The sequence below is a fragment of the Stegostoma tigrinum genome, chromosome 7, assembly GCF_030684315.1.
Source record: "Stegostoma tigrinum isolate sSteTig4 chromosome 7, sSteTig4.hap1, whole genome shotgun sequence".
In the NCBI taxonomy this organism is placed as follows: domain Eukaryota; kingdom Metazoa; phylum Chordata; class Chondrichthyes; order Orectolobiformes; family Stegostomatidae; genus Stegostoma; species Stegostoma tigrinum.
In genome coordinates, this window is record NC_081360.1 from 67,039,391 (window position 1) to 67,065,361 (window position 25,971).

At 44.1% G+C, this 25,971-nt stretch overlaps 1 protein-coding gene across 4 annotated transcripts in view; it reads right to left on the reverse strand.

Annotated features, from left to right (window-relative positions):
• The window catches only part of cfap221 (cilia and flagella associated protein 221), a 247,144-nt gene that overhangs the window by 110,415 nt on the left and 110,758 nt on the right, over positions 1-25,971 (reverse strand). For all 4 annotated transcript variants that reach the window (XM_059647392.1, XM_048533708.2, XM_048533705.2 and 1 more), the window contains 4 exons: positions 25,051-25,189; positions 8,260-8,353; positions 7,478-7,586; positions 6,183-6,270 (listed from right to left, as the gene is read on the reverse strand). In XM_059647392.1, the coding sequence (XP_059503375.1) occupies positions 6,183-6,270; positions 7,478-7,586; positions 8,260-8,353; positions 25,051-25,189 (430 nt within the window). The remainder of the gene's footprint in view (positions 1-6,182; positions 6,271-7,477; positions 7,587-8,259; positions 8,354-25,050; positions 25,190-25,971) is intronic.

The following is a 25,971-nucleotide window of genomic DNA, read 5'->3' on the forward strand; positions in this document are numbered from 1 at the left end:
ATATTTGGGCAGTGTTGTGCTCCTATTGCTCAATGTGGGAGGTCAGGGGCCTGGCTGATGTCCCTGACTCCTACACGTGCAGGAAGTGTGTCCAGCTGCAGCTCTTATTAGACCGCATGACGGCTCTGGAGCTGTGGATGGATTCACTTTGGAGCATCTGTGATGCTGAGGAAGTTGTGAATAGCGCCTTCAGTAAGGTGTTTGATAAGGTTCCGCATGGCAGGCTGATGGAGAAAGTGAAGTCACATTGGATCCAGGGAGTGCTAACTAGATGGATAAAAAACTGGCTAGGCAACAGGAGACAGAGTAGTAGTAGAAGGAAGTTTCTCAAATTGAAGACCTGTGATCAGTAGTGTTCCACAGGGATCTGTGTTGGGACCGCTGTTGTTTGTGATATATGTAAATGTTTTGGAGGAAGGTAGAGGTGGTCTGATCAGCAAGTTTGCAGATGACACTAAGATTGGTGGAGTAGCAGATAGTGAAGGGGACTGTCAGAGATTACAGCAGAATATAGATAGACTGGAGAGTTAGGCAGATAAATGGCAGATGGAGTTCAATCCAGGCAAATGCGAGGTGATGCATTTTGGAAAATCAAATTCAAGGGCGAACTATACAGTAAATGGAAAAGTCCTGGGGAAAATTGCTGTACAGAGAGATCTGGGTGTTCAGGTCCACTGTTCCCTGAAGATGACAACGCAGGTCAATAGGGTGGTCAAGAAGGCACATGGCATGCTTTCCTTCATTGGATGGGGTATTGAGTACAAGAGTTGGCAGGTCATGTTGCAGTTGTATAGGACTTTGGTTCGGCCACATTTGGAGTACTGTGTACAGTTCTGGTCGCCACATTACCAAAAGGATGTGGATGCTTTGGAGAGGGTGCAGAGGAGGTTCACCAGGATGTTGCCTGGTATGGAGGGTGCTAGCTATGAAGAGAGGTTGAGTAGATTAGGATTATTTTCATTAGAAAGACGGAGATTGAGGTCTACAAAATCATGAGGGGTATAGACAGGCTGGATAGCAAGAAGCTTTATCCCCGCCAGAGTAGGGGACTCAATTACGAGGGGTCACGATTTCAAAGTGAGAAGAGGAAAGTTTAAGGGAGTTATGTGTGGAAAGTTCTTTACACAGAGGGTAGTGGGTGCCAGGAATGCGTTGCCAGCAGAGGTGGTAGATGCAGACACGTTAGCGTCTTTTAAGATATATTTGGACAGGTACATGGATGGGCAGGGAGCAAATGGACACAGACCCTTGGAAAATAGATGGCAGGTTAGACAGAGGATCTTGATCGGCGCAGGCTTGGAGGGCCGAAGACCCTGTTCCTGTGCTGTAATTTTCTTTGTTCTTTGTTCTGCAAATTGGTCACACCGCAGAGTAGGATTGCCGAGAGAGAAAGGGAATGGGTGACCAAAAGGCAGAGAAAAAGCAGGAAGGCAGTGCAGCTGACCCCTGCAGTCATCTCCCTACAAAATCTCCCCTTCCCCCACCACATCCCAAAACCAGCCCAGTTCGTCCCCTCCCCCCACCGCACCACACAACCAGCCCAGCTCTTCCCCTCCACCCACTGCATCCCAAAACCAGTCCAACCTGTCTCTGCCTCCCTAACCTGTTCTTCCTCTCACCCATCCCTTCCTCCCACCTCAAGCTGCACCTCCATCTCCTACCTACTAACCTCATTCCACCTCCTTGACCTGTCCATCTTCCCTGGACTGACCTATCCCCTCCCTACCTCCCCACCTATCTTTTCTCTCCATCTTTGGTTCGCCTCCCCCTCTCTCCCTATTTATTCCAGAACCCTCACCCCATCCCCCTCTCTGAAGAAGGGTCTAGGCCCGAAACGTCAGCTTTTGTGCTCCCGAGGTGCTGCTGAGCCTGCTGTGTTCATCCAGCCTCACATTTTATTATCTCGGATTCTCCAGCATCTGCAGTTCCCATTATCACATCCCTTTTTGTACGCTGTTGGGGGAGATGGCTCACCAGGGAAGGCAGCAGCAGCCAGGTTCATGGCATCATGGCTGGCTCTGCTGCACAGAAGGGTGGGAAAAAGAGTGGAAGGGCTATAGTCAGAGGATTCTATTGTAAGGGGAGTAGATAGGCGGTTCTGTGGTCGTAAACGAGACTCCTGAATGGTGTGTTGCCTCCCGTGCACAAGTCAGGGATGTCTCAGATTGACTGCAGGATGTTCTGAAGAGGGAGGGTGAGCAGCCAGCTGTCATGGTGCATATAGGGACCAATGATATAGGTAATAAAAGGGATGAGGTCCTACATGCAAAATTTAGGGAGACAGAAGCCAAGTTAAAAAGTAGGACCAAAGAGGTAGTAATCTCAGGATTGCTACTAGTGCCATGTGCTAGTCAGAGTAGAAAAGAAAGAATAGGAGGGTTAATGAGTGGCTTGAGAGATGGTGCAGGAGGGAGGGGTTCAGATTTTTGGGACATTGGGACCGGTTCTGGGGGAGGTGGATCAAATCGGACGTCTACACCTGGGCAGGACTGGAACCAATATCCTAGGAGGTGCTTTTGCTAACGCTGTTGGGGAGGGTTTAAACTAATGTGGCAGGGGAATGGGGACTAAATGAGGAGCTTAGTGGATACTAAGGAGGTAGTAACTAAAGCCTGCATGGAACCAGATAATGAAGTCAGAGTGACTAAGGGGAAAAGTAGGCAGGGAGCAGATGATGAACGCAAAGGGACAGGTGGTCCAAGGTGTATTTGCTTTAATGCAAGAAGCGCAGTAGGTAAGGCAGATGAATTTAGGGCTTGGGTTATTACCTGGGAGTATGATGTTATTACTGAGATTACTGTTATTACTGAAGGGCAAGATTGGCAGCTAAATATCTCATGATATAGATGCTTCAGGCAGGATACAGAGGGAGGTAAAAGGAGTGGAGGAGTTGCACTGGTCAAAGAGGATATCACAGCCATGCTGAAGGAGGGCACTATGGAGAGCTTGAGCAGAGATGCAATACGGGCAGAGCTCAGAAACAGGAAGGGTACGGTAACAATGTTGGGGCTGTATGACAGTCTGCCCAGCAGTGAGCATGAGATAGAGGTACAAATATGTAGACAGATTATGGAAAGATGTAGGAGCAAGATGGTGGTGGTGATGGGAGATTTTAATTTTTCCAACGTTGACTGGGATTCACTGTGTGTTCCGGGTTTAGATGGAGCAGAATTTGTAAGGGGCATCCAGGAGGGTTTTGTAGAGCAGTATGTAAATAGTCCAACTCGGGAAGGGGCCATACTGGACCTGGTGTTGGGGAATGAGCCTGGCCAGGTGATTGAAGCTTCAGTTGGGGATTACTTTGGGGATAGTGATCACAATTCCATAAGTTTACAATACTCATGGACAAAGATGAGTGGTCCTAAAGCAAGAGTGCTAAATTGGGGGAAGGTCAACTCTAGCAAAATTCGGCAGGAGCTGGGCAATGTGGATTGGTAGCAGCTGTTTGAGGGTAAATTACACTTGATATGTGGGAGGCTTTTAAAGAGAGGTTGATTCGAGTGTAGAACAGACATGTCACTGTGAAAATGAGGGATAGAAAGGGCAAGATTAGGGAGCCATGGATGACAGGTGAAATTGTGAGACTAGCAAAAAGGAAAAAGGAAGCATGCATAAGGTCTAGGCAACTGAAAACAGATGAAGCTTTGGAAGAATATCGGGAAAGCCGGACCAATCTGAAATGAGGAATTAAGAGGGCTAAAAGGGGTCATGAAATATCTTTAGCAAACAGGGTTAAGGAAAATCCCAAAGCCTTTTATTCATACTTAAGGAGCAAGAGGTTAACTAGAGAAAGGGTTGGCCCACTCAAGGACAAAGGAGGGAAGTTATTCGAGGAGTCAGAGAAAATGAGTGAGATTCTTAATGAGTACTTTGCGTCGGTATTCACTGAGAAGAGGGACATGACGGATGTTGAGGTTAGGGATAGATGTTTGATTACTCTAGGTCAAGTCAGAATAAGGAGGGCGGGGGGGGGGATGTGTTGGATATTCTAAAAGGCATTAGGGTAGACAAGTGTCCAGATCCGGATGGGATCAATCCCAGGGTATTGAGGGAAGAGAGAGAGGAAATAGCTGGGGCCTTAACAGATATCTTTGTAGCGTCCTTGAGCATGCGTGAGGTCTCGGAGGACTGGAGAATTGCTTGTTCTCCTTGTTTAAAAAGGGTAGCAAAGGTAGTCCAGGTAATTATACACTGGTGAGCCTGACATCAGTGGTGGGGAAGATGCTGGAAAAGATACTGAGGGAGAGGATCTATTCCCATTTGGATGAAAATGGGCTTATTAGCGATAGGCAGCATGGTTTTGTGCAGGGAAGGTCATGTCTTACCAACTTGATAGGATTCTTTGAGGAAGTGACAAAGTTGATAGATGAGGGAAGGGCCGTAGATGTCACACACATGGACTTCAGTAAGGTGTTTGATAAGGATCCCCATGGTAGGCTGATGGAGAAAGTGAAGTTGAATGGGGTTCAGGGTATACTAGCTAGATGGATAGAGAACTGACTGGGCAACAGGAGACAAACGGTTGTAATGGAAGGGAGTTTCTCAAAATGGAGAACTGTAACCAGGGATCCATGCTAGGACCACTGTTGTTTGTGATATACATAAATGATCTAAAGGTATAGATGGTCTGATTAGCAAGTTTGCAGATGACACTAAGAGTGGTGGAGTAGCAGATAGTGAAGGGGACTGTCGGAGAATGCAGCACAATATAGATAGATTGGACAGTTGGGCGGAGAAATGACTGATGGAGTTCAATCCAGCCAAAATGCATCATCTTGCATTTGCAAGTTCCTATTCAAGAGCGAACTATACCGTAAATGGAAAAGCCCTGGGGAAAATTGATGCACAAAGAGATCTGGGTGTTCAGGTCCATTTTATCCTGAAGGTGGCAACGCAGGTCGACAGAGTGGTCAAGAAGGCACACGGCATGCATTCATTTGTCAAACGGGTACAAGAGTTGGCAGGTCATGTTACAGTTGTATAGGACTTTGGTTCGACCCACATTTGGAATACTGCATACAGTTCTGGTCGCCACATTACCAAAAGGATGTGGATCTTTTGGAGAGGGTGCAGAGGAGGTTCACCAGAATGTTGCCTGGTATGGAGGGCACTAGCTATGAAGAGAGGTTGAGTAGATTAGGATTATTTTTACATTAAAAAGATGGAAGTTGAGGGGGGACCTGATTGAGGTCTACAAAATCGAGAGAGGTATATACAGGGAGAATAGCAAAAAGCTTTTTCCCAGAGTTGGGGGGTAGGGGGGGCGGGGGAGAGACTCAATTACTAGGGGTCATGATTTCAAGGTGAGAGGGGAAAAGTTTAAGGGAGATATGCGTAGAAAGTTCTTTCTGGAACACATTGTCAGCGGAGGTGATAGAGGCGGGCACAATAGTGTCATTTAAGATGTATCTGGACAGATACATGAATGGGCAGGGAGCAAAGGGATACAAGATTCTTGGAAAATAGACGACAGGTTTACACAGAGAATCTGGATTGGCACAGGTTTGGATGGCCAAGGTGCCATCCTGTGCTGTAATTTTCTTTGTTCTTTGCCCACATTTTCCTTGAAGATGCAATTGCTTCTGTCTCAACAACTCTATGACAACATGTTCCAGACTGGGAAATTTTCCAGCATTAAAATGCACGGTCTTCATACTTTTTTCATTCCTTGTCATGATTTTAAATTGCATATCCTTATCATTGATTGCTCAACCCAAAAAAACTCCAACTTGTTCACTTGCCAAAACCTTTCTTGAATTAGAAACTTCAATTTCTTCTCAGAACAATAGTTCACCATTTCTTATAATTCAATGAAACTAAGGTGCAGGCTCTCGATGGCTTTACCATACTTCACATAATGAACTGTCCAAAGGTGCACCTCATCCTATCTACAACTCCTATTTCACAGTAATTTTTGACTCCATTCTTCGAATAATTCTGTTAATTTTGCATTTCTTAATCAATTTGCACCTGTACTTTCAGGAAGTTCAAATTCCCAAGTGCTTCAGTTTGACAGGACCCTTCCACATTCCATTGAATGGATTCTTCCTTTCCTTATTTTTCCTTTATAAAATACATTACCTCTCAATGTATCACTCAGACACATTACAGAAATAAAAAAGTTGGCACTCCTAGAATGGACGCTATTAAATTTAAATATACAGTTTGAAATCAATTCAAACCTTGTATTCCTCGTCTGCTATCTGCCTATTTTCCAGAATCGACTGCGTAGCCTCGGTGGAGGCTGGATCTTTACCAAGGTGTGTCTGCCTAAAAATAAGAGAGGAAAACATGCATAATGTCAACTTCAAACAAGCTGGAAATAATAACACTTTCTTGGAGAGATCAGTAAATAGACCTTTGCCTATTAAAATGAGTTAAAATATCGAGCATATAGAATATCATAGTATCCAATACACAGAGTTAAGAAAAACAAATTAATAGGGTACCCTCATCAAAATTGGGAGTAAATTCATTAAAATTTTATGTGAAAACAACTTTCATTGAAACATCAATGCCTATACGAATCAATGTTTAAATTGGAGTTGGTTCTCTATTGCCTTTTTCAGCAGAGTAAAAGTGAAACATCATACCTGTACTCCCCAAATTGAAATACAGTTTGGTACTTTGGTAAATAGAATAACTGTTGAAATGTAATAAGTTTAATATCGAAAAGAAAAATGTAAATCCTGTCTACAGTACCTCCTGTGGTTGATTCCCAACAAGTAGGGTAAGGCTAGGTGGAGGCCGGATTCCTTGGGGTCTGTGCCAGTGCGCATTTTCTCTCAAGTCTCCAGGTTTTCTGCTGGGGTCACCACATGTTTCTGGCTGTTGCCTGGTGGCATTTTTCTGCGGGGTCCTGATGCCCTTTCATCTTGCCACTGATGCTCTGGGACCTGCTCAGCCACCAGTTGGTGGTGCAGCTCCTCATGACTGTCAGTAGGGCTTTGTCCATACATTCCTTGACTGGTGTGGTTATGGCTTCCAAATAGAGTTTGGTGCTTCCTATGCATTGTTCAGCCAGCTATGAGTTGCAGTTGGGGTGGCTACATCATCTCCACACAGACCTAGCAGTCTCTGGTAGCCTGGGAAGCCTTTTGGAGAATTACTATCAGATGGCAGTGTGGTCTGGTGCAGTGGGCAGTCTGGAGGCTAGTCAATGGGAGATTCCTGGTGAAGAGCACTGCCAGAAGCAGGTTGATGGAAAGCTGACAGCAGTCTTAAGTTTGAATGAGGAAGAGATTGTTCTAAAGTGTTGCCAATCGTGTAATGTAAGGTACTGCAGTGAAGAATGTTGAAACAAGCCTTGTAACATTCAGCAAGGTTCCTGACCCAAATAACTTAGCAACATTAAAGCGAAATTACACTGCAAGGTTCAATACTTAACATGGACTGTCTCTCACATGAAGGGCACATCGATTACCAAAAAAAATTTTAAAAATACCTGTGTAGTATTGCCATTTTGTCTTCTACTTACCATCGTAATTGGTTAGCTCGTTCTGTCATCACATCTTTTTTGACTTTTTGGTTGAACATTGCTTCTTTTGCCTGTCTGCTTTTTGATGCTCCTTGAATGTTAATCAAGACTTGAGAAAAAAAGAGATTGAAGTGATAAAATTTGGGAAGAAAGATCACAAGCATCATAAATGTCATGCTTATGCCATGTCTAATAATTTGTTAATGCTCAAGAACGGATATTGGTGTAAGTACGACAGCTTGTCAGCATTATTTCTTCAGGAATCAAACAAGAATGTGCACCATTACACCATTATAACACTCAACTAGGTATGAAAAATGTTTTCTCAAGGTTTAGATGATAATTATTTGATAATTGTGACAGGGCAATTATAACATATTAAGTATGTTTACAAAATGGAAATATCAATCACAGATAGACCTAACTGTGCTATATATTATTAGTTCAATACAATATGGGATAAGAAGTTTAAATGAGTGCCAATATAATTGGTCAGAAAGGACACTGATGGTACATGAACAGGATTTAGAGTAGGCTAAGAAACAGCAGCAGAATTTTGGCTAAACTGCAGTTTACTGAAGAAATATTGAGAAAACAATTGACTGAGCTTGAATGAAAGGCTTGTGAAACAATTTGGATTAAAGTTCACAGCAGCTTCTTATGTCCATTCAATAGATAAAGACCACCCCCTAGAACTTGTTTGGTACTGATGACAAAATAATTACTTTTACTGGTAATCAAAGTGGTTAATGTGACAATAATAATGCTTCTGACTGAATTACCATTTCGCAGATCTTTAATTCGTAGTTTGCCAGGTTGTTCATTTAACACAACAGCTACAGCATGTGGATTTAATAAATTAGCTGGTTTGATGCTCTGGTAAAGACAAGAAAAAAAAACTTGCTTTTAATGCTTTTTCACAAATTTAGGTATCTTCACAGTAAGTTAATTACTTTAAAATTTAGCCACTTTGTCATGTATGGAGATGCAGTAGCCAATGTGTACACAATGTGTACATCTCTACATCGCCGAGGCCAGACGCCAACTCTCCGACACCACCTCCTACCACCTCCTCGATCATGACCCCACACCCGAGCACCAAACCATCATCTCCAACACCATTCATGACCTCATCACCTCAGGGGACCTCCCACCCACAGCCTCCAACCTCATTGTTCCCCAACCCCGCACGGCCCGTTTCTATCTCCTTCCCAAAATCCACAAACCTGCCTGCCCTGGTCGACCCATCGTCTCAGCCTGCTCCTACCCCACCGAACTCAACTCCACCTATCTGGACTCCATTTTCTCCCCTTTGGTCCAGGAACTCCCCACCTACGTCCGTGACACCACCCACGCCCTCCACCTCCTCCAGGACTTCCAATTCCCTGGCCCCCAACACCTCATTCACCATGGACGTCCAGTCCCTGTACACCTGCATTCCGCATGGAGATGGCCTCAAGGCCCTCCGCTTCTTCCTGTCCCACAGGCCCGACCAGTCCCCCTCCACCGACACTCTCATCCGCCTAGTTGAACTCGTCCTCACACTCAACAACTTCTCTTTTGACTCCTCCCACTTCCTACAGACTAAGGGGGTGGCCATGGGCACCCGCATGGGCCCCAGCTATGCCTGCCTCTTTGTAGGTTACGTGGAACAGTCCCTCTTCCGCACCTACACAGGCCCCAAACCCCACCTCTTCCTCCGGTACATTGATGACTGTATCGGCGCCGCCTCTTGCTCCCCAGAGGAGCTCGAACAGTTCATCCACTTCACCAACACCTTCCACCCCAACATTCAGTTCACCTGGGCCATCTCCAGCACATCCCTCACCTTCCTGGACCTCTCAGTCTCCATCTCAGGCAACCAGCTTGTAACTGATGTCCATTTCAAGCCCACCGACTCGCACAGCTACCTAGAATACACCTCCTCCCACCCACCCTCCTGCAAAAATTCCATCCCCTATTCCCAATTCCTCCGCCTCCGCCGCATCTGCTCCCGCGATGAGGCATTCCACTTCCGCACATCCCAGATGTCCAAGTTCTTCAAGGACCGCAACTTTCCCCCCACAGTGATCGAGAACGCCCTTGACCGCGTCTCCCGTATTTCCCGCAACATATCCCTCACACCCCGCCCCCGCCACAACCGCCCTAAGAGGATCCCCCTCGTTCTCACACACCACCCTACCAACCTCCGGATACAACGCATCATCCTCCGACACTTCCGCCATTTACAATCCGACCCCACCCCCCAAGACATTTTTCCATACCCACCCCTGTCTGCTTTCCGGAGAGACCACTCTCTCCGTGACTCCCTTGTTCGCTCCACACTGCCCTCCAACCCCACCACACCCGGCACCTTCCCCTGCAACCGCAGGAAATGCTACACTTGCCCCCACACCTCCTCCCTCACCCCCATCCCAGGCCCCAAGATGACATTCCACATTAAGCAGAGGTTCACCTGCACATCTGCCAATGTGGTATACTGCATCCACTGTACCCAGTGCGGCTTCCTCTACATTGGGGAAACCAAGCGGAGGCTTGGGGACCGCTTTGCAGAACACCTCCGCTCAGTTCGCAACAAACAACTGCACCTCCCAGTCGCAAACCATTTCCACTCCCCCTCCCATTCTCTAGATGACATGTCCATCATGGGCCTCCTGCACTGCCACAATGATGCCACCCGAAGTTTGCAGGAACAGCAACTCATATTCTGCCTGGGAACCCTGCAGCCCAATGGTATCAATGTGGACTTCACCAGTTTCAAAATCTCCCCTTCCCCTACTGCATCCCTAAACCAGCCCAGTTCGTCCCCTCCCCGCATTGCACCACACTACCAGCCCAGCTCTTCCCCCCCACCCACTGCATTCCAAAACCAGTCCAACCTGTCTCTGCCTCCCTAACCGGTTCTTCCTCTCACCCATCCCTTCCTCCCACCCCAAGCCGCACCCCCATCTACCTACTAACCTCATCCCACCTCCTTGACCTGTCTGTCTTCCCTGGACTGACCTATCCCCTCCCTACCTCCCCACCTATACTCTCTCCACCTATCTTCTTTACTCTCCATCTTCGGTCCGCCTCCCCCTCTCTCCCTATTTATTCCAGTTCCCTCTCCCCGTCCCCCTCTCTGATGAAGGGTCTAGGCCCGAAACGTCAGCTTTTGTGCTCCTGAGATGCTGCTTGGCCTGCTGTGTTCATCCAGCCTCACATTTTATTATCTTGGAATTCTCCAGCATCTGCAGTTCCCATTATCTCTGTACATAAGAGGTATGATTTTCCATGCCAACTTCTAAACTGTGCATTCAGGTTCAGCTGGGAACCACTGCAACATGTGCAGGAACAGTCCTCCAATGTGATTTACTCAAGAGTCAGGGAATTAGAGCTTTCTAATCTCAATTGCAAGATGCAATGGCAGGTGTGATTGAGAAAAAGCTTCACAAATGAAGGCATCTTCTGTTCTATGGGTCATCATTTTTGAATTAGGAAGGCTAGGTTCAAGAACATGGGCAGAGGTCCTCCACTGGGTGACCAGCACATGCTGCAGAGCCCAAGCAGGTATCTCTAAACCTGGCTGGCACTGTCTCCTTCGAGAGCAGGAAGGCTGCCTATGAGGCTAAACAGGACCACCCCCTAGAACTTGAAACCTGACCAGAAAATTTAATTCAGCCTCTATTATTTGGTCTTAAATAGCACATAAAAGTCAGCTGGGATATTTAATGAGTGTGAGCATGTAGCCCAGCTGCTCCGTCATACCACTTCTGCAAAATTGGCCGAGCTAGTGGGATGGAGCTGGGGAACCATCATGCAAGCTCGGAAGGCACTAGTTTTGGCAAACACTAATGAAACAAATAAAGATTAATTTGTCATTAGTGTGTGCGATTAATATGAATCAGGACACTCTAGTACTCTTCATGTAGCATCATGGAATCTTTTACATCTATGTGGGAGGGCATAAGAACCTTGATTGAATATCACTCATATGGTGGTGTTGTTTTACCGGTGCCTCATGTGATCAGTATTGCACCGGAGTGACAACCTGATCTGTCCGCTGAAGTCTCTGAATTCGAATTTGAAGCCATGTTGTTATGAGTCAGAGGACAGGATTCCACGCTGAGCTAAGGCTGGCACCCTGGTACTCATTCTTTTGTATATTAAATTAAAAGAATTGTGATTTCAGAAGCACTTTTACTGAATGTTCATAAATATGAATCATCTTTAGCCACAAAGGTCACTTGCCACACTCAATCAGTTTAAACAGCATGATGCCACTATCAGTGAAATCCAGATCAACAAGAAACAAATGAAAGCACATTCATGAGTAAGCACTCCACAATGCTTTAATGCAAAGACAAAGCAAGTTTAATTTAACTTGGATTCTTTGATTTGGCAAAAATATTAAAAGAATCTGGAGACAAGTAATTACTGTAAAAAAAGGCTTTAGGTTGAGAGCTTTAAAAAAAATGATTGATGGCAAACTGGATTGGCCTAACAGGTTTTTTTTCTTAGATAACAATGTGTGGAGCTGGATGAACAGCAGGCCAAGCAGCATCTTAGGAGCACAAAAGCAGACATTTCGAACCTAGACCTTTCAGCATATTTCATGTTTTACTGCGGCTGAGTTAAAGAGCATTGGCAATAGGATAGATGGTAACAAAGGCAGAAAATATGAGCACTCAACTTGCTACACATGTAAGAAGTTATATAATGACTAGGAAGTCAGGCACCATAAATGAAATCATACATTTATAGATTTGTTACAATATAGGAGTCTGTTTGCTCCATTATATCCAGTCTGATGCTTAGCAAGAACAAGGCACCTAGTCCCCATTCCCCTGCATTTTCGAGTAGCGTGGTAAATTGTTTCTCTTCAGGAAATTGACAAATTTCTCTTTTGAAGACCTCACTTTAATCTGACCCCACAAAATTCCAAGTCAGTGCATTTTACCTCCTAACCACTCACCACGTTAAAAAAAACTTTTCATTGTGTTTTAAAGGCTTCCTTTGCCCAGCACCTTGAATTAGTCTTTTCTGGTCTTGGATCCTTCCACAAACTAAACCATTTTCTCCCCGCCCAATCTGTCCAGAATCCTCATAATTCTTAACATCTTCATCAAGCCTTCCCTTAACGTGCTATTCTCCAAAAAGAACAACTCCAGCCTCTCCAGGCAACTGAAGATCTCATTCCTGAAACCATTCTTGTGAATCTCTTCTGTTGTCTCTCTAATGCTTTTGCACTTTCCTACTCCAACACTCCAGTTGAGATTAAAGCAGTGTTTTATGCAGGCTTATAATTTAGTTGCTTTAGCACTCTATGTCCATGTTTATAAATCCCAGAAGCATGAATGCTTTATTAAACATTTTCTTATCAGCCCCTACGGTGTTCACTGATACCATTAGTTCCTTTTGCTACCGCACCTTGCTTCAAAGTGTACCCTTTATCTTACATTACCACTCATTCTTCCAACTAAAGTAAATTGCATCATGATTCTCTGCATTTGATTACACTGCCTTCCCACTTGATTTCTCAAGCCACTAACCTGTGTCCTTTTGAAATCGAACAGAATCCTCCAATGCTAAATCTGGGATTTATAAATAGTCTACAATAATTGCACATTTTGAGATCTTCTCAAATTTTGAACCTGTGCCCTACACAGTGAATCCATGTCATCAGAACATTTAAAGAAAAGCAAGTGTTCTAAACCCAAGATAATAAAGTCTGAATCTGGATGAACACAGCAGGCCAAGCAGCATCTCAGGAGCACAAAAGCTGACGTTTCGGACCTAGACCCTTCATCAGAGAGGGGGTGTGCGGTGAGGGTTCTGGAATAAATAGGGAGAGAGGGGGAGGCGGACCGAAGATGGAGAGAAAAGAAGATAGAGAGAAAAGAAGATAGGTGGGGAGGTGGGGAGGGGATAGGTCAGTCCAGGGAAGACGGACAGGTCAAGGAGGTGGGATGAGGTTAGGTGGGAAATGGAGGTGCGACTTGGGATGGGAGGAAGGGATGGGTGAGAGGAAGAACAGGTTAGGGAGGCAGAGACAGGCAGGACTGGTTTTGGGATGCAGTGGGTGGGGGGGGAAGAGCTGGGCTGGTTGTGTGGTACAGAGGAGGGAGGGGACGAACGGGGCTGGTTTTGGGATGCGGTGGGGGAAGGGGAGATTTTGAAGCTTGTGAAGTCCACATTGATACCATTGGGCTGCAGGGTTCCCAAGCGGAATATGAGTTGCTGTCCCTGCAAACTTCGGGTGGCATCATTGTGGCACATGATGGACATGTCATCTAAAGAATGGGAGGGGGAGTGGAAATGGTTTGCAACTGGGAGGTGCAGTTGTTTATTGCGAACAGAGCGGAGGTGTTCTGCAAAGTGGTCGCCAAGCCTCCGCTTGGTTTCCCCAATGTAGAGGAAGCCACACCTGGTACAATGGATGCAGTATACCACATTGGCAGATGTGCAGGTGAACCTCTGCTTAATATGGAAAGTCATCTTGGGGCCTGGGATAGGGGTGAGGGAGGAGGTGTGGGGGCAAGTGTAGCATTTCCTGCGGTTGCAGGGGAAGGTGCCGGGTGTGGTGGGGTTGGAGGGCAGTATGGAGCGAACAAGGGAGTCATGGAGAGAGTGGTCTCTCCGGAAAGCAGACAAGGGTGGGAATGGAAAAATGTCTTGGGTGGTGGGGTTGGATTGTAGATGGCGGAAGTGTGGGAGGATGATGCGTTGTATGCGGAGGTTGGTGGGGTGGTGTGTGAGAACGAGGGGGATCCTCTTTGGGCGGTTGTGGCGGGGGCGGGGTGTGAGGGATGTGTTGCGGGAAATGCGGGAGACGCGGTCAAGGGCATTCTCGACCACTGTGGGGGGAAAGTTGCTGTCCTTGAAGAACTTGGACATCTGGGATGTGCGGAAGTGGAATGCCTCATCGCGGGAGCAGATGCGGCGGAGGCGGAGGAATTGGGAATATGGAATGGAACTTTTGCAGGAGGGTGGGTGGGAGGAGGTGTATTCTAGGTAGCTGTGGGAGTCGGTGGGCTTGAAATGGACATCAGTTACAAGCTGGTTGCCTGAGATGTGGAGACTGAGAGGTCCAGGAAGGTGAGGGATGTGCTGGAGATGGCCCAGGTGAACTGAAGGTTGGGGTGGAAGGTGTTGGTGAAATGGATGAACTGTTCGAGCTCCTCTACACCCAAGACATTTTTCCATCCCCACCCTTGTCTGCTTTCCGGAGAGACCACTCTCTCCGTGACTCCCTTGTTCGCTCCACACTGCCCTCCAACCCCACCACACCCGGCACCTTCCCCTGCAACCGCAGGAAATGCTAAACTTGCCCTCACAGCTCATCTCTCACCCCTATCCCAGGCCCCAAGATGACTTTCCACATTAAGCAGAGGTTCACCTGCACATCTGCCAATGTGGTATACTGCATCCATTGTACCCGGTGTGGCTTCCTCTACATTGGGGAAACCGAGCGGAGGCTTGGGGACCACTTTGCAGAACACCTCCACTCTGTTCACAATAAACAACTGCACCTCCCAGTCGCAAACCATTTCCACTCCCCCTCCCATTCTTTAGATGACATGTCCATCACAGGCCTCCTGCAGTGCCACAATGATGCCACCCAAAGTTTGCAGGGACAGCAACTCATATTCCGCTTGGGAACCCTGCAGCCCAATGGTATCAATGTGGACTTCACAAGCTTCAAAATCTCCCCTTCCCCCACCGCATCCCAAAACCAGCCCAGTTCGTCCCCTCCACCCACTGCATCCCAAAACCAGTCCAGTCTGTCTCTGCCTCCCTAACCTGTTCTTCCTCTCACCCATCCCTTCCTCCCACCCCAAGCCGCACCTCCATCTCCTACCTACTAACCTCATGCCACATCCTTGACCTGTCCATCTTCCCTGGACTGACCTATCCCCTCCCCACCTATCTTCTTTTCTCTCCATCTTCGGTCCGCCTCCCCCTCTCTCCCTATTTATTCCAGAACCCTCACCCCATCCCCCTCTCTGATGAAGGGTCCAGGCCCGAAACGTCAGCTTTTGTGCTCCTGAGATGCTGCTTGGCCTGCTGTGTTCATCCAGATTCACACTTTATTATCTTGGATTCTCCAGCATCTGCAGTTCCCATTACCTCTGTTCTAAACCCAAGCTCTGGTGAATCCCAATAATATACTTTCTTCTTGTCAGGTAAATTACTCATTATTACTATCAGTCTTCTATGGCTCGGAAAATTTCATATCCTTGTTGTTGGTGCCTCCTTTATTTCATGAGCCCTTTGCTGAAAAATGTGTCACGTGCGTCTTCATCAAATGCATTTTGGAAGTACATGAGCACCCTAATCTGCCAGAATGCCCTCATCAATCCCTCCATTATTACATTAAAGAATTCAAGCACGTTAATCAAACAGAATTTGTCCTTAAATTTGTGCTGGCTGTTTTTAATAAATCCACATTTGCCCGAGTGACTGTCAATATTATTACGAACTACGATTCTTAAAAATCCCATCGTGAAATTAAATTGATTGATCTTTCTTTGATGGGTGTATTGTTACAGTCTTTACAGAGCAATACCATAAGACCATAAAGCACAGGAGCAGGAACTGACTAGGTGGGCCATAAAGTCTGTTTTGCCATTCAATAAGATGAAGGCTGATCTAATAATTTTCCACTCCATTTTCCTGCCTTTGCCCCTTAAACGCTGAATTCCTCATGTAGTCAGTCTTGAATATACTTAATGGCTCAACCCAACCTCTGCAATAAAAAATTCCACAAATTCACTACCCTTTGACAAGAAATTCTCCCTCGACTCCACCTTGCAAGGGTGTCCCCCCTTACAGTGAAGTTATGCCATTTGATCCCAGACTCTCCGAAGAGTGCAAACCATCTCTTAGCATTTACCCAGTCAAACCACTAAGAATTTTATATATTTCAATAATGCCATATCTCATTCTTTGAAATTCCAAAGAATAAATGCCCAAACCACTCAGCCTCTCAAGAAAATCTATCCATGCCTAGAATCAACATGGTGAACCTTCTCTGGACTACCTCCAATGTAAGTATATCTTTCCTTAGGTGAGGGGATCAAAAGTATCCAGAGTGTGCCAGGTGTAATCTAACTAGCACCATGTATAAATTTCCCTATTTTTATATTTCATTCCCTTTGAAGTAAAAGCCAATATTCCATTTGATTTTCTTATTGCCTGCTGAACCTATATGCTTAGTTTTTATGATTCATGCAAATCTTTCTCTGCTGCAGATTTCTGCAGGCTTCCTCCATCTAAATAATTTTCAGCTCCACTAATCTTCCTTCTAAAATGCACTATTTCATATTTTCCTACATTATACTCCATCTACCAAGTTTTTACCTATTCACTTTTGCTCCATTCACTTCAATGGAGAGTGCAGGCAGACGTGCCAGGAGCAGCATCAGACATTCCTGAAAATGAGTTGTCAACCTTCGGAAGTTACCAAACAAAACTACTTGCAAACCAAAAAGCATAGGCAGCAAGTGATCGACAGAGCTTAGCTACCCCATAACCAATGAATGAGACCTAAGATCTTTACGCTGCCACATCCAGCCATTAATGGTGGTCGGAAATGAAACATATCAGTGGAGAAAAAGGTGCTACAATAGGTATCAGGGGGAAAACTCAGGGTGTGGTTAGAGTCATACCTGGCACATAGGTAGATGGTCACGGTTGTTGGAGGTCAGTCATCAAAGTTCCAGGACATCACTGCAGCAGTTCCTCAGGGTAGTGTCCTAGACACAAGCATCTTCAGCCTTATCATTAATGGCCTTCCCTCCAACATAAGGTCAGAAGTGGGGAATATCGCCAATAATTGCACAATGTACAGCATCATTTGTGACTCCTCAGATACTGAAGCAGTCCATGTTCAAATGCAACAACATCTGGACAATATCAGGCTTGGGCTGTCAAGTGGCAAATAACATTCATGTTGCATAAAGGCCAGGTGATGACTCATACGAGACAATCTAACCTCTGCCCCTTGATGTTCAAGGTGTTACCATCACTGAGTCCCCACTATCATCATCATTATCGTTGATCAGAAACTCAAGTGGACTTGGCACACAAATGAATGGCTACAAGAGCAGGTCAGAGGCTAGGAGTGCAGGTTATAGTTACTTGAAAGTAAAGCTGAAGGTAGATAGGGGAGCGAAGAAGGCATTTGCTGTGCTTGTCTTTATTGGACAGTGCATTGAGTGTAGGAGCTTGGAGGTCATGTTGCAGCCGAACAGAACATTGGTTTGGCCACGTTTGGAATACCGCGTTCAATTTTCGTATCCCTGCTATCGGAAAGATGTTGTGATACTTGAAAGAGTTCAGAAAAGATTTACAAGGAATTTGCCAGGATTGGAGGGATTGAGCTACAGGGAGAAGCTTAATGGGCTGGGTTTATTTTCCCCGGAGTATCAGAGGCTGAGAGATGGCCCTACAGAAGGTTCTCAAGTCATGAGGGGTATGGATAGGATGAATAGCCAGGCCTTTTCCCCAGGGTAGGCGAGTCCAAAACTAGACAGCATAGGTTTAAGGTGAGAGGGGAAAAAGTTAAAAGGAATCTAAGGGGGAGCTTTTCACACAGATGTGTATGGAATGAACTGCCAGAGGAAGTCGTGGAGGCTGGTAGATTTACAACATTAAAAGGCATCTGGGTGGGTATATGAATCGAAGTTTTTAGAGGGATATGGACCAAATGCCGGCCAGTTGGGCTTGCTCAGCATAACCTGCTCAGTGATAGCCAGTTTGGGTTCTACTGAGGCCATTCAGCTCCTGAGTTTATTACAGCCTGGTTGGAATGGGTGAGTTGGGCCAAATGGTCGGTTTCTGTAGTATACAATTCTATGACTCAATGACTCTATGAATACTGCAGCGAGTAACTCACCTCCTGACTTGCAAAAGCCCATCCACCACCTTGTGTATGCAAGGCACAAGTCAGGCATGTATGGAATACTCCCGACTTGTGTGGCTGAGTGCAGCTCCAACAACACACAAGAAGCTTGACACATCCAGGACAAAGCAGCCCGCTTGTTTGGCACCAAATCCACCAGCATCCACTCTCTTAGTAGCAGTAGTGTGTAATATCTACAAGATCCACTGCAGAAATTCACCAAAGATCTTCATACAGCACCTTCTAAACTCATGACCACTTTCATCTGGAAGGACAAGGGCAGAAGAAACAGGAGACCACCTTCAAGTTCCCCTGTAACCACTCACCTTCTTGACTTGAACATATATTGTTGTTCCTTCACCGTTGCTGGGTCAAAATCCTGGAATTCCCTCCCTAATGGCATTGTGGGTGAACCCACAATATGTCGACTGCAGTGGTTCAAGAAGTCAGCACATCACCACTTTCTCAAGGGCAACCAGAGATGGGCAATAAATGCTGACTAGCCAGTGATGCCCACAAAAAATGAATTTTAAACAAAAAATTACATCTGTCTATACCCCACTTTATCATCCTTCTATTTTTTTATGTGCCATCCACAAAGTGGCGGCAAGTACAGTCACTTCCCAGTCATTAATATATATGTATCAGAAATTATACTGATCCTTGTGGCACTCCACTAGTTATAACTTGCTAACCTGAAAATGGTTCAGTTGTGAAGGTTCAATACAAATTGCAACATTTGCAATTCTCTAACCTTCTGGTATCAGTCCTATATCTGAGGACTGAAAAATTATGACCAGTGCCTGTTGAAGTTCTGTCTTTAATTTCCTCTGCCTCTTTGAATGTTGGATGCATTTTATCTGATCCTGAGAACTTACCAACTTTAAGCACAGACAGCTTATCCAAAAGCTCTGCTTTAATTTATTTTTTAGCCAATCCAGCGATTCAGCAATTTATTGTTTTACCAAGTCCTGGGCAGGATACACTCCTTTGGTAAAGACAAATATAAAGCATTCCTTTAGTACCTCAGCCACTGACTCCAAGCATAAAGCCCATTTCCATTCCCCAATGCGCTCCACTTCTCCTTTCAGCGACCTTTTCACGATAATACGGATAGACAAAACCCTTGTTCCATTTTGTGGCAGATGCCAATCAACTCAGATTTCAGGGTGGTGATACAAGTGAGAGTAAGGCTAAAAGCTAAGTTCAGAAGGCAAGTGAGAAAGGCAAAAGGAGGATGCAAGAAAGAGAATGAGAAAGAACTGCCTCCTGACTGAAAAGCAAATGTGTGAGACTTTTATAAACATATGGAGGCTGAGGATAAAATCTCACCTGCTCTAGAGATTTATAACATCTCTGAATAGGTTAATGAGAAAATATCTGTAAATAGTAAAAAAGGAGAGGGAGGAATATATAATAGACAAGAAAATGAGATTGAGGTTTACAAAAGGTGGCAACTGATTCCTTCATGGAATGTGGGAATTGCTGGTAAGGCCAACATTTGATGCCTATCCCTAATTGTCCTTGAATTGAATGGCTTGCTCGGTTATATTAGAGAGCAGTTAAGAGTCAACAATGTTGCTGTTGGTCTGGAGTCACCTGTAGACCAGATTCTGTGAGAGTGGCGGATTTCATTTCTAAAGGCTATTAATGAAACAGGTGTTTTTTTTTCAATTATTGATGCTAGTTCCACAGTCACAATTTCTGAGACTAGCTTTCAACTCTAGTTTAATCATTGCTATCCAATTCCACCATCTGTTATGGTGGGATTTGAACCCATGTCCCTACTGCATAATGTTGAGCCGGCACTTTTGGCACCACACTGCATCACGAAGCAGCCATCCAATCAACTAGGACAGACTACCTCAACGTCACTGGAATAGTAGCCTTGTGACATGTGACATTACTATGGCTTTAAACGGTGTATTTTTTCCTGGCTTTTTGTTTTGTAGAGAAATTTTAAGATAGGCATGCCAAGATGTCAATGTAAAACCAATAAACAGCTTGTGTGGCCTTAGTGTTTTGTTTTTATAAAGTTGGAACATCAGAAGCAGCCTGGATGGGTGGGGTCAATCTCCTACAGAATCAGGATTATTAGTTTTAGTTTTCAGTAAAAGTTGTTGGGGTCTTGAAGTTGAATTTGAAAGCTGCAGTACATCTCTCCCACCCACTCTCTCTCTCTGTTTTCTCTTGATATTTTCCTCCCGGATTGGATATTTGCATGTGAGACAATATATTTCACTGAATTTGCCTTTGCCAAGTGTGTTTATGGGATTTTACCATATTGGAACAGTTAATATTTAGTAGTTAAATAATCTATTATTCTGTTAAATTTTCTAATAGAGATCTGTTAAGTTATTCCAATTTCTTCTTTCTATTGTTGTATTTTAACTATTGGGTATGATTAAAGTGTGTTTTGCTTCAAGGCTGGTAGCTTGACCAATTGATTTTGCAGCCAGAATGCAACGTCTGTTAGTTGCCTTTAAAATGAGAAAAACTTATGGTCCGGGCTATCTTCTCAATACATTTTGTGGGGCTTTGGTCTGGTGCATAACAGACATGTCCACTATGCCACCATCAGCAAACCGCCTCCCCCAGCCTGGATACTAGAAAGACTGCCTAGACTTAAAGTTGATAAATCACTAGAACTGGATCAGGTGCATCCAAAGCTGATGGGGGAAGTACAGGTGGAAATTACAGAGGTACTAATCATAACCTTCCAATCCTCCTGAGATATGGTGGTGGTGCAGACGCCCTGAGAACTGCAAACGTTACTCTCTTGTTCAAAAGGATGAAGAATAAAGCCGACAACCAGATGTCATTCAATTTAAAAGCTTGGTAGTGGGAAGGTTTTTAGAAACAACCATGTGGGATAACATTAAATCACATGAAAATACATGGATGAATTAAGGAAAGGTAGCATAGATTTGCTAATGGCAAATCATGTTCAACTAACCTGAATGACACAAAGATAGATAGAAAAGAAGAAGAAGACATAATAATAGAAGATTGGGCATCTAACAGAAAATAAATGTAGGAATAAATAGGCCTATCAGGATACCATAAGTGGTGTGACACAGGGCATTAACTCTTTACAATTTATATAAATGAAGGGGCCAATATAATGTAGCTAAATTTCTTGATAGCACTAAGATGGGTAGGAAAGTGAATTTGAGAAGAGGACATAAGAAACCTAAAAAAGGATATAGATAGGTGAAGACCTGTAAAAAGGAGCACAATGTGGAAAAGTGTGAAATTGTTCATTTTGGCGTAAAGAATAAGAAAGAAGCACATGATCTGAATGATGAGAGGTTACACAGCACTGAGATGTGGAGATATCTGTGTGTCTTAGTGCATGAATCACAGAAGGTTAGTCTGCTGGCACTGCAAGTAATCAGGAAACTAACAGAATGTTATGGTTTGTGGTGAGGGGAATTGAATGCAAGAGTAGGAGTTTATGCTCTAGTTATACAGGACATAGATGAGGCTGCATCCGGAATATAACGTATAGTACTGGTCACCATATTTACAGAGGGTTGTTAATGATTTCGAAGCTGTTCAGAGAAAATTTACTCAAGTAATACTGTGAATGAGGGATTTCCTTACAAGGAGATGCTGGAAAGCTAGGCCTGTATCCTCTGGGGGGTTGAGAAGAGTCATAAAATGAACATCTAAGATCCTAAAGGGACTTCACCACGTGAATATCAAAAATATGCATCCTCTTGCAGAAGAATTTTGAACTAGGAGTCATAGTCTAAAGAAAGACGTTTTTCAGACTGAAATGAAGGAAAAACATTTCTCTCAGAAGTTGAATGAATTGAATTCCCTTCCTCAAAAGGCCACAGATACAGAATCTTTAAACATCTTCAAGGCAGAGATAACTAGTTTTTTTTCTTCAATTCACTCATGAGATGAGGGTGTCGCTGGCCAGGCAGCATTTATTGTCCAGAGGGCTGTTAAGGCTCAACCACATTGCTGTGGTTTTGGAGTCACATGTAGGCCAGACCAGGTAAGGATGGCAGTTTCCTTCCCTAAAGGACTTTAGTGATCCAGATGGATTTTTCCTCTGATGAAACGGATTCATGGTAATCATTAGATTCTAAATTCCAGATATTTAGTGAATTCAAGTTCCACCATCCACCATGGCGGGATTTGAACCCAGGTCCCCAGAACATTTCCTAGGTCTCTGGGTTAACAGTACAGCAATAATGCCACTAGGTTATTGCCTTCCCCTGCTTGAGGCTTTAATGAAAGATTATCAGGGATGAAAGATTAATCGAGGATATGGAGAAATCTAGAGTTGAGGTTAAAATCAGATCAGCAATGAACTTATTGGATAACAGAGCAGGCTTGAAGGGCTGAGTGGCCTACACTTGTTCCTTGTTCGTACGATTAAGTTTTTTAAACACAAATTGTTGATGAGGTAAACAGTATTAATGAGGTGCCTGGGGACTTCCAAAAAAGAACTGGATGGGGTCCTGATGAAAATGTATGGGACATTCCAGGGAAGGAGGAAGGAAAGGGGACTGATACCATTGTTCTTCCTGAGGTGAAGCATTGATGGGCCTAACATCCTCATTCTGTGCTGTTACCATTGCATTATATACATCTTTACATATAAAAGGTGATAAGACACTAACTGATATGGACAGCACTGGTCAGCAGGCATGTGTAATTGTAATAGTTTGGCTGTTCGCAGATTAAAAATTGATTCCAGAAAGTAAATCAAAAGATGAAACACTGTTATCATTGGATATTTTAACAATGTACATCTAACAGTGTAGACTGTGGTACTCAAATGTAAAGGAAAGCAAGGTAAAATTACTCGTTGATCATTCTAATGATTTTCCTTAAACAGTACATCAAGGCAGACTTAGATGGTGAGTTATTAGACGTAGGCCTCAGTAGTAATCTGCGGATAACTAAACGCTTTGTGAAAAAATCCGAGTAATAATATCATTACATTGTTAGATTCAATCATAAGGATTTAATTTATTTATTTAGTGAATTCAAATCGCTGAAGACAAGTGACTTTAGTTGTTGAATTTCATGCGATTAATCTTCCACTTAGTCTGTATAAGGAACACTTATTGGTAATATACAGCATTATTGGGTCTTTCCACAAGTCCACAAGAGTTTATATGAAGGACTACTTGTGAAAATTAGCTGCACAAAGTCCCCAGCTTCTCCTGAACCTGTTTAGCACTGAACATTCTTGCCACGGATGTTAAAACTTGTCATTCAATAGATAATGCTTATCACAAGGAACTTGTTCGTAATTCCTATATTTTGTATTCCTTGATCTGAACATTGCTGGACGATCTTGTTCAGGGAGGGTCCCCGAGATGGAGTGTTGAGACAGAGGTGGACATTAGGTGGGTTGAAATGATGTTCATGGAGTGACCAGTGAAAAGCAACATGATTGCTTCAACCAGGTTGTGCATTGTTGTCACTGAATGGATGGATGGTGGACTGATGTCTGTGAGGGCAGAAGGACAGGGGACAGACAGTGAAGAAAGGGTTTCAGGAATGTTGCACATTGTTCCATTCAATTGAATGGCAGTGGTGAATTAATGCCAATGTTAACTTGTGATTTTTAAAAATTTCAACGCGGTTTAATTTTAAATTTAATGTATTTGCTGATGATATCCAAACTGATTAAACTTTTTGTTAATCAGTATTGATATCATCTGTTAAGAAGTGATACTGATCATGAAAATCTAGGGGGTTCCCATTTACCAGAAACTGAACTGAACTAGCCACATAAACATGTATCAGAGATAATGGGAACTGCAGATGCTGGAGAATCTGAGATAACAAAGTGTGGAGCTGGATGACCACAGCAGGCCAAGCAGCATCTTTGTGCTCCTAAGCTGCTGCTTGGCCTGCTGTGTTCATCCAGATCCACACTTTGTTGTCTAGCCACATAAACATTGTGGCTATAAGAATAAGTCAAAGGCAGGAATCTTGCAACAAGTTACTCATTTCCTAACTCCCCAAAGCCTGCCTATGAGGCACAAACAGAAAAGTGATGGAATACTACCTTTTTGCTTGGATGCGTGCAGATCCAACACTCAGTAATCTTGGCACCACCTTCTCACACACTCACTCTGTCTTCCACCAAAGCATAATAACAGCAGTGAGCACCGTCTACAATCTGCAGCGCGGAAAAACACTTAGCCTCCCTAGACAGCATCATTCAAACTCATGACCATTACCATTCAGAAGGAATAGGGCAACCGATATATGGGAACACTGTAACCTACGCATTTCCCTACTAGCTACTGACCATCCTGACTTACAAATATATTGTTATTCTTTACTGTCACTGGGTCAAAATACTGGAGCTCCCTCCCTAACAGCCTGTTGGGTGTATCTTCATCAAATGGACTGCAGCAGTTCAAGAAGGCAACTCACGATTACTTGCATCAGGCCAACTAGAAATGGTCAGTAAATGCTGGCCTAGACAGAGCAGCCCAAAATTACCTCCAGGAATAATAAACAAGAATCTGCATCTTTCGTGCTGGATAAACTAGGTTTTGAAAACAATTTGAATGTCTATTGTTTTCTCAAAAGTAGTGACAAAGAATAGGTGGATTTTAAATCGATAGTTAAAATTAACTCTGTATAAATTTAAAATTGCTACCAAGTACCATGCAACTTGGCAACATATTTAGTAACAATTTACCTTCTCTCTTCCAGAACTCTGATCCTGTAACATTTTCTCTTGTCGCTTCTTCCTTGAAATTTGCATTGGTGAGAGACTTTGAGGATCCAGTAACTTCTTTGTGAAGGTAACTTTGATTTTTTCAACTTTATCTTGAGATCTGAGATGTGTAAAATACATAAAAAAGAAATTTGTGCTTTTAAAATGGCTTGATCAACTTTGAAAAGAGACAAAAAGTTAGTACTGAAAATTGCACTGTGCAAAATGTTTGGAATTGTATGAAAGGGGAAAAGCATGCTTTTCAATCTTGTGGTGCTTTATTTCCTTGATGGGGGATGCAGGGGGAGTCTACAACTGCATCCGAAATGTATATGGTCACTGATAAATCCAGTAAAGAATTCAGGAGATGCTTTGTTGCTCAGAGCAGCCACATTGCAGAAGCTGCTGCTACCAGGGCTAGTTGAGAAGATGAGCACAGATGTATTTGACAGAAAGTTAGATGTCAGAAATGACACAAGGAGGCATATTTAGAGTTTGAAGCAAGATGGGAGAGGTGTAAAGATCAGCATGGAGAAGTTCAGCCAAATGGCCCACTTTTGCGCTGCGAATATGCTGCATTAGAAATGTGGAGCTTATTCAAGGAAAAGCTCCTGTGTGTACTAGATAAATATGTACCTGTCAGGCAGGGAGGAAGCTGTAGAGTGCGGGAGCCGTGGTTTACGAAGGAGGTGGAATCTCTGGTCAAGAGGAAGAAGGCGGCTTATGTTAGGATGAGATGTGAAGGCTCAGTTAGGGCACTTGAGGGCTACGAGGTAGCCAGCAAAGACCTAAAGAGAGAGCTCAGAAGAGCCAGGAGGAGACATGAAAAGTTGTTGGCGGATGGGATCAGGGTAAACCCCTAAGGCTTTCTATAGGTATTTAAAGAATAAAAGAATGACGAAA